Source organism: Oncorhynchus nerka, linkage group LG19, assembly GCF_034236695.1.
Source record: "Oncorhynchus nerka isolate Pitt River linkage group LG19, Oner_Uvic_2.0, whole genome shotgun sequence".
Classification (NCBI taxonomy): domain Eukaryota; kingdom Metazoa; phylum Chordata; class Actinopteri; order Salmoniformes; family Salmonidae; genus Oncorhynchus; species Oncorhynchus nerka.
The window spans coordinates 41,956,037-41,970,357 of record NC_088414.1 but is presented as its reverse complement, the minus strand read 5'-3'; the positions used below and the strand labels follow the sequence as shown (position 1 = coordinate 41,970,357).

Below are 14,321 nucleotides of genomic sequence, written 5' to 3'. Positions count from 1 at the left end.
ATGTGAAAGCATGTAACCCCCCTTCATGTGAAAGCATGTAACCCCCCTTCATGTGAAAGCATGTAACCCCCCTTCATGTGAAAGCATGTAACCCCCCTTCATGTGAAAGCATGTAACCCCCCTTCATGTGAAACCCCCCCCTTCATGTGAAAGTAACCCCCCTTCATGTGAAAGCATGTAACCCCCCCTTCATGTGAATGAGCATGTAACTACCAGGGAACAGTCTTATTCAGGGGAACAGTGGGTTAACTGCCTTGTTCAGGTGAACAGTGGGTTAACTGCCTTGTTCAGGGGAACAGTGGGTTAACTGCCTTGTTCAGGGGAACAGTGGGTTAACTGCCTTGTTCAGGGGAACAGTGGGTTAACTGCCTTGTTCAGGGGAACAGTGGGTTAACTGCCTTGTTCAGGGGAACAGTGGGTTAACTGCCTTGTTCAGGGAACTGCCTTGTTCAGTGGGTTAACTGCCTTGTTCAGGGAACAGTGGGTTAACTGCCTTGTTCAGGGGAACAGTGGGTTAACTGCCTTGTTCAGGGGAACAGTGGGTTAACTGCCTTGTTCAGGGAACAGTGGGTTAACTGCCTTGTTCAGGGGCACAGTGGGTTAACTGCCTTGTTCAGGGAACAGTGGGTTAACTGCCTTGTTCAGGGGAACAGTGGGTTAACTGCCTTGTTCAGGGAACAGTGGGTTAACTGCCTTGTTCAGGGGAACAGTGGGTTAACTGCCTTGTTCAGGGGAACAGTGGGTTAACTGCCTTGTTCAGGGGAACAGTGGGTTAACTGCCTTGTTCAGGGGAACAGTGGGTTAACTGCCTTGTTCAGGGGCACAGTGGGTTAACTGCCTTGTTCAGGGGAACAGTGGGTTAACTGCCTTGTTCAGGGGAACAGTGGGTTAACTGCCTTGTTCAGGGGAACAGTGGGTTAACTGCCTTGTTCAGGGGAACAGTGGGTTAACTGCCTTGTTCAGGGGAACAGTGGGTTAACTGCCTTGTTCAGAACGACAGATTTGAACCTTGTCAGCTCGGGGATTTGATCTTGCAACCTTTCGGTTACTAGTCCACCGCTCTAACCCTTATGTAGGGAATAGGGTGCGATTTGGGATGTGATCTAGTCAGACGTGTTAAACCCAGTGTGTTGACTGGCCTGTGGTGTCTCACTCTAACCCTGTTGTGTTCTGGGTAGCTCAGTGTCCCAGCAGTACAATAGGGGCCCGTTAACAGATGACTCTGCTGTTCTGTTGTGTTGCAGGCTGTGGTAATGTACCATGGATAGGGTCTGAACGAACAAATAGCAGTTTCCCAGCCCTGACGATGCCAACTGCCAACCAGTGATATAGTCTACGTCCATGTTGTTGTTTTGTGTGTGTGTGTGTGTGTTTTTATTTAAATGTATTTATTTTCACCTTTTATTTAACCAGGTTGGCTAGTTGAGAACAAGTTCTCATTTACAACTGCGACCCGGCCAAGATAAAGCAAAGCAGTGCGACACAGACAACAACACAGAGTTACACATGGAATAAACAAACTTACAGTCAATAACACAATAGAAAAATCAGTATACAGTGTGTGCAAAGGAGGCAAGGCAATAAATAGGCCGTGGTGGCGAAGAAATGACAATTTAGCAATTAACACTGGAGTGATAGATGTGCAGATGAGGATGTGTGTGTGTGTGTGTTGCAGGTGTCTGACTGGTTGTACCCTCTGACGCCAGACACCCTGTGCTCCTTCCTAACGTGTGTGTGTGTGTGTTGCAGGTGTGTGACTGGCTGTACCCCCTGACTCCAGACACCCCAGTGCTTCTGTCTACCTCTGGGATCTTTATGTTTCCTGACACCATGGCGGGGATACCCGGGTCCTACGTAGGGGTTGTGCTGTCCTCTGAACTGCCTGCAGCAGACAGACATGCCTTTCAGGACCTCCTCTCACAACTCACTGAGCTACGGGTACAGGTGAGGTTACACACACAGTAACACACACAGTTACACACACAGTTACACACACAGTAACACACACAGTTACACACACAGTTACACACACAGTAACACACACAGTAACACACACAGTTACACACACTCACAGCCAGCTCCTAGCTTGTCAGTGATCCACCAGTAGCAGTAACAGTAAATCATACTGTATTACAACAGTGTTCTACTGGGGAGGACTAGAGCTGACTGACTGAACTACAACCGTGTTCTACTGGGGAGGACTAGAGCTGACTGACTGAACTACAACAGTGTTCTACTGGGGAGGACTAGAGCTGACTGACTGAACTACAACAGTGTTCTACTGGGGAGGACTAGAGCTGACTGAACTACAACAGTGTTCTACTGTGGAGGACTAGAGCTGACTGACTGAACTACAACAGTGTTCTACTGGGGAGGACTAGAGCTGACTGACTGAACTACAACAGTGTTCTACTGTGGAGAACTAGAGCTGACTGACTGAACTACAACAGTGTTCTACTGTGGAGGACTAGAGCTGACTGACTGATCTACAACCGTGTTCTACTGGGGAGGACTAGAGCTGACTGACTGAACTACAACCGTGTTCTACTGGGGAGGACTAGAGCTGACTGACTGAACTACAACAGTGTTCTACTGGGGAGGACTAGAGCTGACTGACTGAACTACAACAGTGTTCTACTGGGGAGGACTAGAGCTGACTGACTGAACTACAACCGTGTTCTACTGGGGAGGACTAGAGCTGACTGACTGAACTACAACCGTGTTCTGGGGAGGACTAGAGCTGGAGCTGAACTACAACCGTGTTCTACTGGGGAGGACTAGAGCTGACTGACTTCTACTGGGGGAGGACTAGAGCTGACTGACTGAACTACAACAGTGTTCTACTGGGGAGGACTAGAGCTGACTGACTGAACTACAACAGTGTTCTACTGGGGAGGACTAGAGCTGACTGACTGAACTACAACAGTGTTCTACTGGGGAGGACTAGAGCTGACTGACTGAACTACAACAGTGTTCTACTGGGGAGGACTAGAGCTGACTGACTGAACTACAACCGTGTTCTACTGGGGAGGACTAGAGCTGACTGACTGAACTACAACAGTGTTCTACTGAGGAGGACTAGAGCTGACTGACTGAACTACAACAGTGTTCTACTGGGGAGGACTATAGCTGACTGACTGAACTACAACAGTGTTCTACTGGGGAGGAACTACAACAGTGTTCTACTGTGGAGGACTGACTGACTGAACTACAACAGTGTTCTACTGGGGAGGACTGACTGAACTACAACAGTGACTGGGGAGGACTAGAGCTGACTGACAGTGTTCTACTGGGGAACTAGAGCTGACTGACTGAACTACAACAGTGTTCTACTGGGGAGGACTAGAGCTGACTGACTGAACTACAACAGTGTTCTACTGTGGAGGACTAGAGCTGCTGACTGACTGAACTACAACAGTGTTCTACTGGGGAGGACTAGAGCTGACTGACTGAACTACAACAGTGCTGACTAGAGCTGAACTGAACTACAACAGTGTTCTACTGGGGAGGACTAGAGCTGACTGACTGAACTACAACCGTGTTCTACTGGGGAGGACTAGAGCTGACTGACTGAACTACAACCGTGTTTCTACTGCTGGGAGGACTAGAGCTGACTGACTGAACTACAACAGTGTTCTACTGGGGAGGACTAGAGCTGACTGACTGAACTACAACAGTGTTCTACTGGGGAGGACTAGAGCTGACTGACTGAACTACAACAGTGTTCTACTGGGGAGGACTAGAGCTGACTGACTGAACTACAACAGTGTTCTACTGAGGAGGACTAGAGTGTTGACTGAACTACAACAGTGTTCTACTGTGGAAGACTAGAGCTGACTGACTGAACTACAACAGTGTTCTACTGTGGAGGACTAGAGCTGACTGACTGAACTACAACAGTGTTCTACTGTGGAGGACTAGAGCTGACTGACTGAACTACAACCGTGTTCTACTGGGGAGGACTAGAGCTGACTGACTGAACTACAACAGTGTTCTACTGGGGAGGACTAGAGCTGACTGACTGAACTACAACAGTGTTCTACTGAGGAGGACTAGAGCTGACTGACTGAACTACAACAGTGTTCTACTGTGGAGGACTAGAGCTGACTGACTGAACTACAACAGTGTTCTACTGGGGAGGACTAGAGCTGACTGACTGAACTACAACAGTGTTCTACTGGGGAGGACTAGAGCTGACTAACTGAACTACAACAGTGTTCTACTGGGGAGGACTAGAGCTGACTGACTGAACTACAACCGTGTTCTACTGGGGAGGACTAGAGCTGACTGACTGAACTACAACCGTGTTCTACTGGGGAGGACTAGAGCTGACTGACTGAACTACAACCGTGTTCTACTGGGGAGGACTAGAGCTGACTGACTGAACTACAACCGTGTTCTACTGGGGAGGACTAGAGCTGACTGAACTACAACAGTGTTCTACTGGGGAGGACTAGAGCTGACTGACTGAACTACAACAGTGTTCTACTGGGGAGGACTAGAGCTGACTGACTGAACTACAACAGTGTTCTACTGGGGAGGACTAGAGCTGACTGACTGAACTACAACAGTGTTCTACTGAGGAGGACTAGAGCTGACTGACTGAACTACAACAGTGTTCTACTGGGGAGGACTAGAGCTGACTGACTGAACTACAACAGTGTTTTACTGGGGAGGACTAGAGCTGACTGACTGAACTACAACAGTGTTCTACTGGGGAGGACTAGAGCTGACTGACTGAACTACAACAGTGTTCTACTGGGGAGGACTGAGCTGACTGACTGAACTACAACAGTGTTCTACTGAGGAGACTAGAGCTGACTGAACTACAACAGTGTTCTACTGTGGAGGACTAGAGCTGACTGACTGACTACTGGGGAGGACTAGAGCTGACTGACTGAACTACAACAGTGTTCTACTGGGGAGGACTAGAGCTGACTGACTGAACTACAACAGTGTTCTACTGGGGAGGACTAGAGCTGACTGACTGAACTACAACAGTGTTCTACTGGGGAGGACTAGAGCTGACTGACTGAACTCAACAGTGTTCTACTGGGGAGGACTAGAGCTGACTGACTGAACTACAACAGTGTTCTACTGAGGAGGACTAGAGCTGACTGAACTACAACAGTGTTCTACTGTGGAGGACTAGAGCTGACTGACTGAACTACAACAGTGTTCTACTGGGGAGGACTAGAGCTGACTGACTGAACTACAACAGTGTTCTACTGGGGAGGACTAGAGCTGACTGACTGAACTACAACAGTGTTCTACTGAGGGGAAGACTGACTGACTGCTGACTGGGGAGGACTGAACTACACTACAACGTGTTCTACTGAGGAGGACTAGAGCTGACTGACTGATCTACAACCGTGTTCTACTGGGGAGGACTAGAGCTGACTGACTGAACTACAACAGTGTTCTACTGAGGAGGACTAGAGCTGACTGACTGAACTACAACAGTGTTCTACTGAGGAGGACTAGAGCTGACTGACTGAACTACTGGGGAGGACTAGAGCTGACTGACTGAACTACAACAGTGTTCTACTGACTGGGGAGGACTAGAGCTGACTGACTGAACTACAACCGTGTTCTACTGGGGAGGACTAGGGGACTGAACTACAACAGTGACTGAGGAGGAGCTGACTGACTGAACTACAACCGTGTTCTACTAGAGGGACTGAACTACAACCGGACTAGGAGCTGACTGACTGAACTACAACAGTGTTCTACTGGGGAGGACTAGAGCTGACTGATTGAACTACAACCGTGTTCTACTGGGGAGGACTAGAGCTGACTGAACTACAACAGTGTTCTACTGAGGAGGACTAGAGCTGACTGACTGAACTACAACCGTGTTCTACTGGGGAGGACTAGAGCTGACTGACTGAACTACAACCGTGTTCTACTGGGGAGGACTAGAGCTGACTGACTGAACTACAACAGTGTTCTACTGGGGAGGACTAGAGCTGACTGACTGGAATCTGTTGGGTCAATGTCCTCAATGTCCCCATACAAATTTTTCAAAGGCTGCAATTCAAAGGAAATCCACCACATTAGCAATGCTTACGAAGTGTCTTTTGTTCACAAGTTACTGTGTAGTCACATACACACGCACCAGTTTTCACATATATATTTTTTAAGTAACTAAAACCAATTAATGGTTTCAAGTCAACATAAAACGTAGCTAACTATTGCAGCTAACCACTGTGTTCTTAGGAAACATATTTCTCTTGTTTCTGTCTCGCCAGTCATCACCAAATGCTTGTTATTGTGTTGTGGGTGGAAACACACTGGTCCTCCTGTAGTCTACTACAGCTCACAGGAATGTGTCCTGGCTGGCGTGAGCAGGAATGGGCTTGGAATTTATTTTAATATCATTACAAAAAAATGTTGACTTTTATTTAAGTAGGCAAGTCAAATTCTTATTTTCAATGACAGCCTAGGAACAGTGGGTTAACTGATCTAGGAACAGTGGGTTAACTGCCTGTTCAGGGGCAGAACGACAGATTTTTACCTTGTCAGCACCGGGATTCGATCTTGCAACCTTTCGGTTATCAGTCCAACGCTCTAACCATTAGGCTACCTGTCGCCCCGCATTGGGGTTGGACTGGGCTGGGGTGGGTTTGGAATGGGCTGGGCTGGGGTGGGTTTGGAATGGGCTGGGGTGGAGTGGGGTGGAGTGGGGTTGGAATTGTCTGGGCTGGAGTGGGGTTGGAATTGTCTGGGCTGGGAGTGGGGTTGGAATTGTCTGGGCTGGGAGTGGGGTTGGAATTGTCTGGGCTGGGAGTGGGGTTGGAATGGGCTGGGGTTGGAATGGGAGTGGGGTTGGAATGGGCTGGGGTTGGAATGGGCTGGGGTTGGAATGGGGTGGGGTTGGAATGGGGTGGGGTGGAATGGTGGGGTTGGAATGGAGTGGGGTTGGAATGGGGTGGGGTTGGAATGGGCTGGGGTTGGAATGGGGTTGGGGCTGGAATGGGCTGGGGTTGAATGGGCTGGGGTTGGAATGGAGTGGGGTTGGAATGGGGTGGGGTTGGAATGGGCTGGAGTGGGGTTGGAATGGGGTGGAGAATGGGGTTGGAATGGGGTGGGGTTGGAATGGAGTGGAGTGGGGTTGGAATGGGGTGGGGTTGGAATGGGCTGGGGTGGGGTTGGAATGGGGAGTGGGGTTGGAATGGAGTGGGGTTGGAATGGAGTGGGGTTGGAATGGAGTGGGGTTGGAGTGGAGTGGGGTTGGGGTGGGGTTGGAATGGAGTGGGGTTGGAATGGGGCTGAATGGAGTGGGTTGGAATGGAGTGGGGTTGGAATGGAGTGGGGTTGGAATTGAGTGGAGTGGGGTTGGAATGGGGTGGGGTTGGAATGGAGTGGAGTGGGGTTGGAATGGGGTGGGGTTGGAATGGAGTGGAGTTGGAATGGGTTGGAATGGAGTGGGGTTGGAATGGAGTGGGGTTGGAATGGAGTGGGGTTGGAATGGGCTGGAGTGGGGTTGGAATGGAGTGGGGTTGGAATGGGCTGGAGTGGGGTTGGAATGGAGTGGAGTGGGGTTGGAATGGAGTGGGGTTGGAATGGAGTGGAGTTGGAATGGAGTGGGGTTGGAATTGAGTGGGGTTGGAATGGGCTGGAGTGGGGTTGGAATGGGCTGGAGTGGGGTTGGAATGGAGTGGGGTTGGAATGGGGTGGGGTTGGAATGGAGTGGGGTTGGGTTGGAATGGAGTGGGGTTGGGTTGGAATGGGGTGGGGTTGGAATGGAGTGGGGTTGGGTTGGAATGGAATGGGGTGGGGTTGGAATGGGAAGTCCTAGATCAGCACTTCTCTGAGATGCTTTATGGACTCCAGCCCAGGTCAGGTGGGTTCTGGGATCAGGACAAACTTCTGCTCTACATACTAAAAGTTGATATCTATTCCATGACCTCATTTCCTGTCTGTTAGGCTCCAGAGGAGGGGGCAGGGTCAGAGATCATGAACCTGAGTGAGAAGGTTCCCATTGGTCCCCCTGTGGAGGGGGCGGGAGCAGGGACAGGGGAGGAAGAACTCCCCCTACCTGAATGGAGCGAGAAGATGTCCCAAGGCATCCTGGCAGGTAGGGTTGTCTGTGTGTGTAGGTGTGTATGTATTGGAACATGCAGTCTGTCTGTACATCCCACCCTTCCTGCAGGTGCATCGTGGCTGAGTAAAGGGTTTGTGCGTGGAGCGGAGGTCACAGGTAAGGCCATCCAGAAAGGAGCGTCTAAGCTGAGAGAACACATCACCCCAGAGAACGTCCCGGCTGAGGTCAGCCCTGGTGTTACCAAGGGCCTGCAACATGCTAAACAGGCCACCGGGGGTGCTGTTCGCGTCAGTCAGTTCCTGGGTAAGGATATGGAGGAGGGTACAAAACAAACATGATATCTCTATGCGATGGAGGGGGCATATAAAGATCACCAAAACGTGTGTGTGTGTGTGTGTGTGTACACTAACACTCTTGTAAACTTGTGTTTTGTGTGTTTGCAGTGGACGGAGTGTGTACCGTAGTAGGCTGTGTGGGGGAGAAGCTGGCTCCTCATGTAAAGAAACATGGCAGTAAACTTATCCCTGAGTCCATGAAGAACACTAAAGATGGCCGCTCCAACCTGGATGGCGCTATGGTGGTGGCAGTCAGCAGCATAAAGGGTATGGAGAGCGAAAGACGCATAGTAGCGACCTCGATCCACACACAGAATATGTTGATTATCAGAGTATTTCTGAAAGTTATTTGAATGATAGATATGCAGATTCTGTTAATAGGCCACCTGTACTAGAGTGACCTACCTGTCTGATAATCAAACTATTCTCCTGTGTATCTCTAAGGTCTCTCCGCTATGTGGACTGGTTTGGAAACTGGAGCTAAGAACATCGGCAAGAGTGTCACCTCTGAGACGGTCATGACCGTGAAGCATAAGTAAGTCCCTCTCTTTCCTCCCCCTTCTCCTCCCCCTTCTCCTCCCCTCCTCCCCCTTCTCCTCCCCTCCTCCCCTTCTCCTCCCCTCCTACTTGCCCTCTCTTCTCCTCCTGTGATCTTCAATCACTCTATTTGAAGGGGCTATGCTTTCCTCTTCTCTTTGTTTCACCCCTTTCATCATGATCTTGGTGGGTCTGTGTACCAGCTAGTGTCTTCTTTAGCCCACTAGGTGCTGTCATGATCTTGGTGGGTCTTGGTACCGACTAGTGTCTTCTTTAGCCCACTAGACGCTGTCATGATCTTGGTGGGTCTGGGTACCAGCTAGTGTCTTCTTTAGCCCACTAGGAGCTGTCATGATCTTGGTGGGTCTGGGTCTTCTTTAGCCCACTAGGTGCTGTCTGAGTGTCTTCTTTAGCCCACTAGGTGCTGTCATGATCTTGGTGGGTCTGGGTACCAGCTAGTGTCTTCTTTAGCCCACTAGGTGCTGTCATGATCTTGGTGGGTCTGGGTAGTGTCTTCAGCCCACTAGCTGTGTCTTCTTTAGTCTTCTTTAGCCCACTAGGAGCTGTCATGATCTTGGTGGGTCTGGGTACCGGCTAGTGTCTTCTTTAGCCCACTAGGTGCTGTCATGATCTTGGTGGGTCTGGGTACCAGCTAGTGTCTTCTTTAGCCCACTAGGTGCTGTCATGATCTTGGTGGGTCTGGGTACCAGCTAGTGTCTTCTTTAGCCCACTAGGTGCTGTCATGATCTTGGTGGGTCTGGGTACCAGCTAGTGTCTTCTTTATCCCACTAGATGCTGTCTTTGGCAAGGTAACAATGTAGTTGTGTTATTATAGGGAGAAACACACTGGCAGGATGAATTCTTGGAGCTTTGGGGAAATAATATCTTTATTTCGTTCTTTCCACACCTTTCCTTCCCTCTCGCCCTTTATCTTCTTATTTTCCAGATTTCGGGGTCTAGAAGGTCTTTTAGACGACCCCTCTAACTGACGGGGTGACTGACTGGTCGGGGAGTAAAGACGGAGACCTTTTGAATTGTAACCTTTTGACCTTTGTGACTGAATACTGACTGAATGCCTATATGAATAACTCTGGTCTGGTCTGAGAACGACCCCTGATCCCTAGCCCCTGATCCCTAGCCCCTGATCCCTGATCCCTAGCCCCTGATAGCCCCTAGTCCATAAACCCTTATCCCTAGCCCCTAGTCCATAAACCCTTATCCCTAGCCCCTGATCCCTAGCCCCTTATCCCTAGCCCCTAGTCCATAAACCCTAGTCATAGTCTTGTGTTGATCTAACCCAACATGGCTGCAGCAAATCCATTGCAAGGCTCGGTGGTGGAAGGTGTAAACACCTGTCCTCGGATCAAGGCAATGGAAAGGATTATGGGTTGTTTTCAGACAGGGGTCCTGACAGGCCTGTGTGTCTGTGTCCACAGGGCAGCTAAATGCCTGTGTATATTGGGTGTCTTATGTGAAGACTCTTTCTTGCTTTGTTACTAATAAACCTAATATGAAATAACGTCAGTGTCTCTCTCTGTCCTCTCACATCTGTGTCCCATATGACAGACTATTCCTTATATAATGTACTACTGGTGACCAGGTCCCTTCCTCCCTCCCTACACCTCCCTACACCTCCCTCCCTCCCTCCCTACACCTTCCTCCCTCCATACTTCTCCCTCCCTACTCCTCTCTCCCTCCCTACTCCTCTCTCTCTCCCTACTCCTCTCTCTCTCTCTCCTCTCCTCTCTCTCTCTCCCTACTCCTCTCTCTCTCTCCCTACTCCTCTCTCTCTCTCCCTACTCCCCTCTCTCTCTCCCTACTCCTCTTTCTCTCTCCCTACTCCTCTTTCTCTCTCCCTCTCTCTCTCTCTCTCTCCCTACTCCTCTCTCTCTCTCCCTACTCCTCTCTCTCTCCCTGCTCCTCTCTCTCTCCCTACTCCTCTCTCTCTCCCTGCTCCTCTCTCTCCCTACTCTCCTCTCCCTCTCCCTGCTCCTCTCTCTCTTCCTACTCCTCTCTCCCTCCCTATTCCTCCCTGCCTTCTCCCTACTCCTTTCTCCCCTCCCTCCCTACTCCCTCTTCTCCCTCCCTATTCCTCCCTGCCTTCTCCTTTCTCCCCTCCCTCCCTACTCCCTCTTCTTCCTCTCTCCCCTCCTCATGCCTTCCACTAAACCCACCCACTTCTACCTCCCTCCCTACTCCCTCTCTCCCTCCCTACTCCCTCTTCTCCCTCCCTACTCCCTCTTCTCCCTCCCTACTCTTCTCTCCCCTCCTCATGCCTTCCACTAAACCCACCCACTTCTACCTCCCTCCCTACTCCCTCTCCCCCTCCCTACTCCTCTTCTCCCTCCCTACTCCTCTTCTCCCTCCCTACTCCCTCTTCTCCCTCCCTACTCCCTCTCTCCCTCCCTACTCCTCTTCTCCCTCCCTACTCCCTCTCCTCCCTCCCTACTCCCTCTCTACTCCCTCTTCTCCCTCCCTATTCCTCTCTCCCCTCCTCATGCCTTCCACTAAACCCACCCACTTCTACCTCCCTCCATACTCCCTCTCTCCCTCCCTACTCCCTCTCTCCCTCCCTACTCCCTCTTCTCCCTCCCTATTCCTCTCTCCCCTCCGCATGCCTTCCACTAAACCCACCCACTTCTACCTCCCTCCCTACTCCCTCTTCTCCCTCCCTACTCCCTCTTCTCCCTCCCTACTCCCTCTTCTCCCTCCCTATTCCTCTCTCCCCTCCGCATGCCTTCCACTAAACCCACCCACTTCTACCTCCCTCCCTACTCCTTCTTCTCCCTCCCTATTCCTCTCTCCCCTCCTCATGCCTTCCACTAAACCCACCCACTTCTACCTCCCTCCCTACTCCCTCTCTCCCTCCCTACTCCCTCTTCTCCCTCCCTACTCCCTCTTCTCCCTCCCTATTCCTTCCTCTAAACCCCCTCCTCATGCCTTCCACTAAACCCACCCACTTCTCTTCTCCCTCCCTACTCCCTCTTCTCCCTCTACTCCCTCTTCTCCCTCCCTACTCCCTCTCTCCCTCCCTACTCCCTCTTCTCCCTCCCTACTCCCTCTCTCCCTCCCTACTCCCTCCCCTCCCTACTCCCTCTTCTCCCTCCCTCTCTCCCTCCCTTCTCCCTCCCCTCCCTCCCTATTCCTCTCTCCCCTCCTCATGCCTTCCACTAAACCTACCCACTTCTACCTCCCTACTCCTCTCTCCCCTCCTCATGCCTTCCACTAAACCCACCCACTTCTACTCATCCTATGATGAAGGTACGGCGATGACGTGAGCAAAGCCACGAACACGGGCATCCAATCAGTGATCAACGTGGGCGTGGCCGCGTTCAACGTGGACAACTTGGGTATCAAGGGTGTCCTGAAGACCGCCGGAAAACAGACCGCTAAAGCTGTGGTCAAAGAGCGAAACAATACCCCGCAGGTCGCAGTCGGAGACCACAACCACAACGGAGGACCAGAGGAGAAAGAGATGTGGGAGAGGAAGAAGGATGAGGAAGAAAATAAATAGATGTCATACTCATTTATGTGGCTCTTGTCTATTTGGCCCCTATATATTTTAGCCCCGATATCTTTAAGCTGTGTTCATAGGCCCCTATATCTTAAGAACCACTCTGTGTGCTAATAGGCCGCTATATATTTTATCCCCTCTCTGTGTTCATAGGCCCCTATATATTTTGGCCCCTCAGTGTGTCAATAGGCCCCTATGTTTTATAAGCCCCTTTGTGTCAATAGGCCGTGATATATTTTATCCCCTCTCTGCTAATAGACTCATATCTTTTGGCCCCTCTCTGTGTTCATTGGCCCCTATATCTTTTGGCCCTCTCTGTGCTAATAGACTCATATCTTTTGGCCCTCTCTGTGCTAATAGACTCATATCTTTTGGTCCCTCTCTGTGCTAATAGACTCATATCTTTTGGCCCTCTCTGTGCTAATAGACTCATATCTTCTGGCCCTCTCTGTGCTAATAGACTCATATCTTTTGGCCCTCTCTGTGCTAATAGACTCATATCTTTTGGCCCTCTCTGTGCTAATAGACTCATATCTTTTGGCCCTCTCTGTGCTAATAGACTCATATCTTTTGGCCCTCTCTGTGCTAATAGACTCATATCTTTTGGCCCTCTCTGTGCTAATAGACTCATATCTTTTGGCCCTCTCTGTGCTAATAGACTCATATCTTTTGGCCCTCTCTGTGCTAATAGACTCATATCTTTTGGCCCTCTCTGGGCTAATAGACTCATATCTTTTGGCCCTCTCTGGGCTAATAGACTCATATCTTTTTGGCCCTCTCTGTGCTAATAGACTCATATCTTTTGGCCCTCTCTGTGCTAATAGACTCATATCTTTTGGCCCTCTCTGTGCTAATAGACTCATATCTTTTGGCCCTCTCTGTGCTAATAGACTCATATCTTTTGGCCCTCTCTGTGCTAATAGACTCATATCTTTTGGCCCTCTCTGTGCTAATAGACTCATATATTTTGGCCCTCTCTGTGCTAATAGACTCATATCTTTTGGCCCTCTCTGTGTTCATAGACTCATATCTTTTGGCCCTCTCTGTGCTAATAGACGCATATCTTTTGGCCCTCTCTGTGCTAATAGACTCATATATTTTGGCCCTCTCTGTGCTAATAGACTCATATCTTTTGGCCCTCTCTGTGTTCATAGACTCGTATCTTTTGGCCCTCTCTGTGTTCATAGACTCATATCTTTTGGCCCTCTCTGTGCTAATAGACACATATCTTTTGGCCCTCTCTGTGCTAATAGACTCATATATTTTGGCCCTCTCTGTGCTAATAGACTCATATCTTTTGGCCCTCTCTGTGTTCATAGACTCATATATTTTGGCCCTCTCTGTGTTCATAGATCTGAATGGGGTAAATGCTGTACATGTAAGAATCATGGTGAGAGCTCTTCACTGCCTCCAGTTTGCAAAAAGGAGCTTGCATCATATTGTTTTTAAATCTATCCAGACCTTTCGCTGTAGGGTGAAGCTGCCCCTAAAAGCTGATATTGGGTGCTGTTTTGTACCCCCCCCCCCCCCCCCCCCCCACCTGTCCATTGTGTTCCATCTCACCTTACTGTATGTAGACTACTTAACTGTTCATTCCTCTGAATGTTGGAGCCATATTAAATGAAGGATATGTTTCATAGAATGTGTAATATATAACATATTTGTATCTGTGACAAAATATACCAATATATCAAATATATCAATGACACTGTTGTTGATTTTCTCTGTGCGGTTTGTAATTAAACCGTCTATTTTATTATTCAGTCATTTGTTATGAAAGGATTTTCTGTCATGTTTTTGTTACTTCATGCCCTTGATTGATTGTCAGATCAGATGGATCAGAAATAGCAGAATCGACTCACAAATAATAATAATAATACTTCGTTTA

The 14,321-nt window shown here is 49.6% G+C and overlaps 1 protein-coding gene across 2 annotated transcripts in view; it reads left to right on the top strand.

Annotated features, from left to right (window-relative positions):
• sparta (spartin a) overlaps window positions 1–14,196 on the top strand; it is a 23,738-nt gene extending 9,542 nt beyond the window's left edge. Inside the window, exons 3-8 of one of the 2 annotated variants that reach the window (XM_029653175.2) lie at window positions 1,750–1,944; window positions 7,930–8,080; window positions 8,156–8,350; window positions 8,491–8,649; window positions 8,827–8,917; window positions 12,181–14,196. In XM_029653175.2, the coding sequence (XP_029509035.2) occupies window positions 1,750–1,944; window positions 7,930–8,080; window positions 8,156–8,350; window positions 8,491–8,649; window positions 8,827–8,917; window positions 12,181–12,433 (1,044 nt within the window). In that variant the 3' untranslated portion in view covers window positions 12,434–14,196. Of the gene's footprint in view, window positions 1–1,749; window positions 1,945–7,929; window positions 8,081–8,155; window positions 8,351–8,490; window positions 8,650–8,826; window positions 8,918–9,865; window positions 10,474–12,180 lie in introns of those variants that run through there. The other variant, XM_029653176.2, reaches the window with a different exon arrangement.
• The last annotated feature ends 125 nt before the right edge of the window (window positions 14,197–14,321 follow it).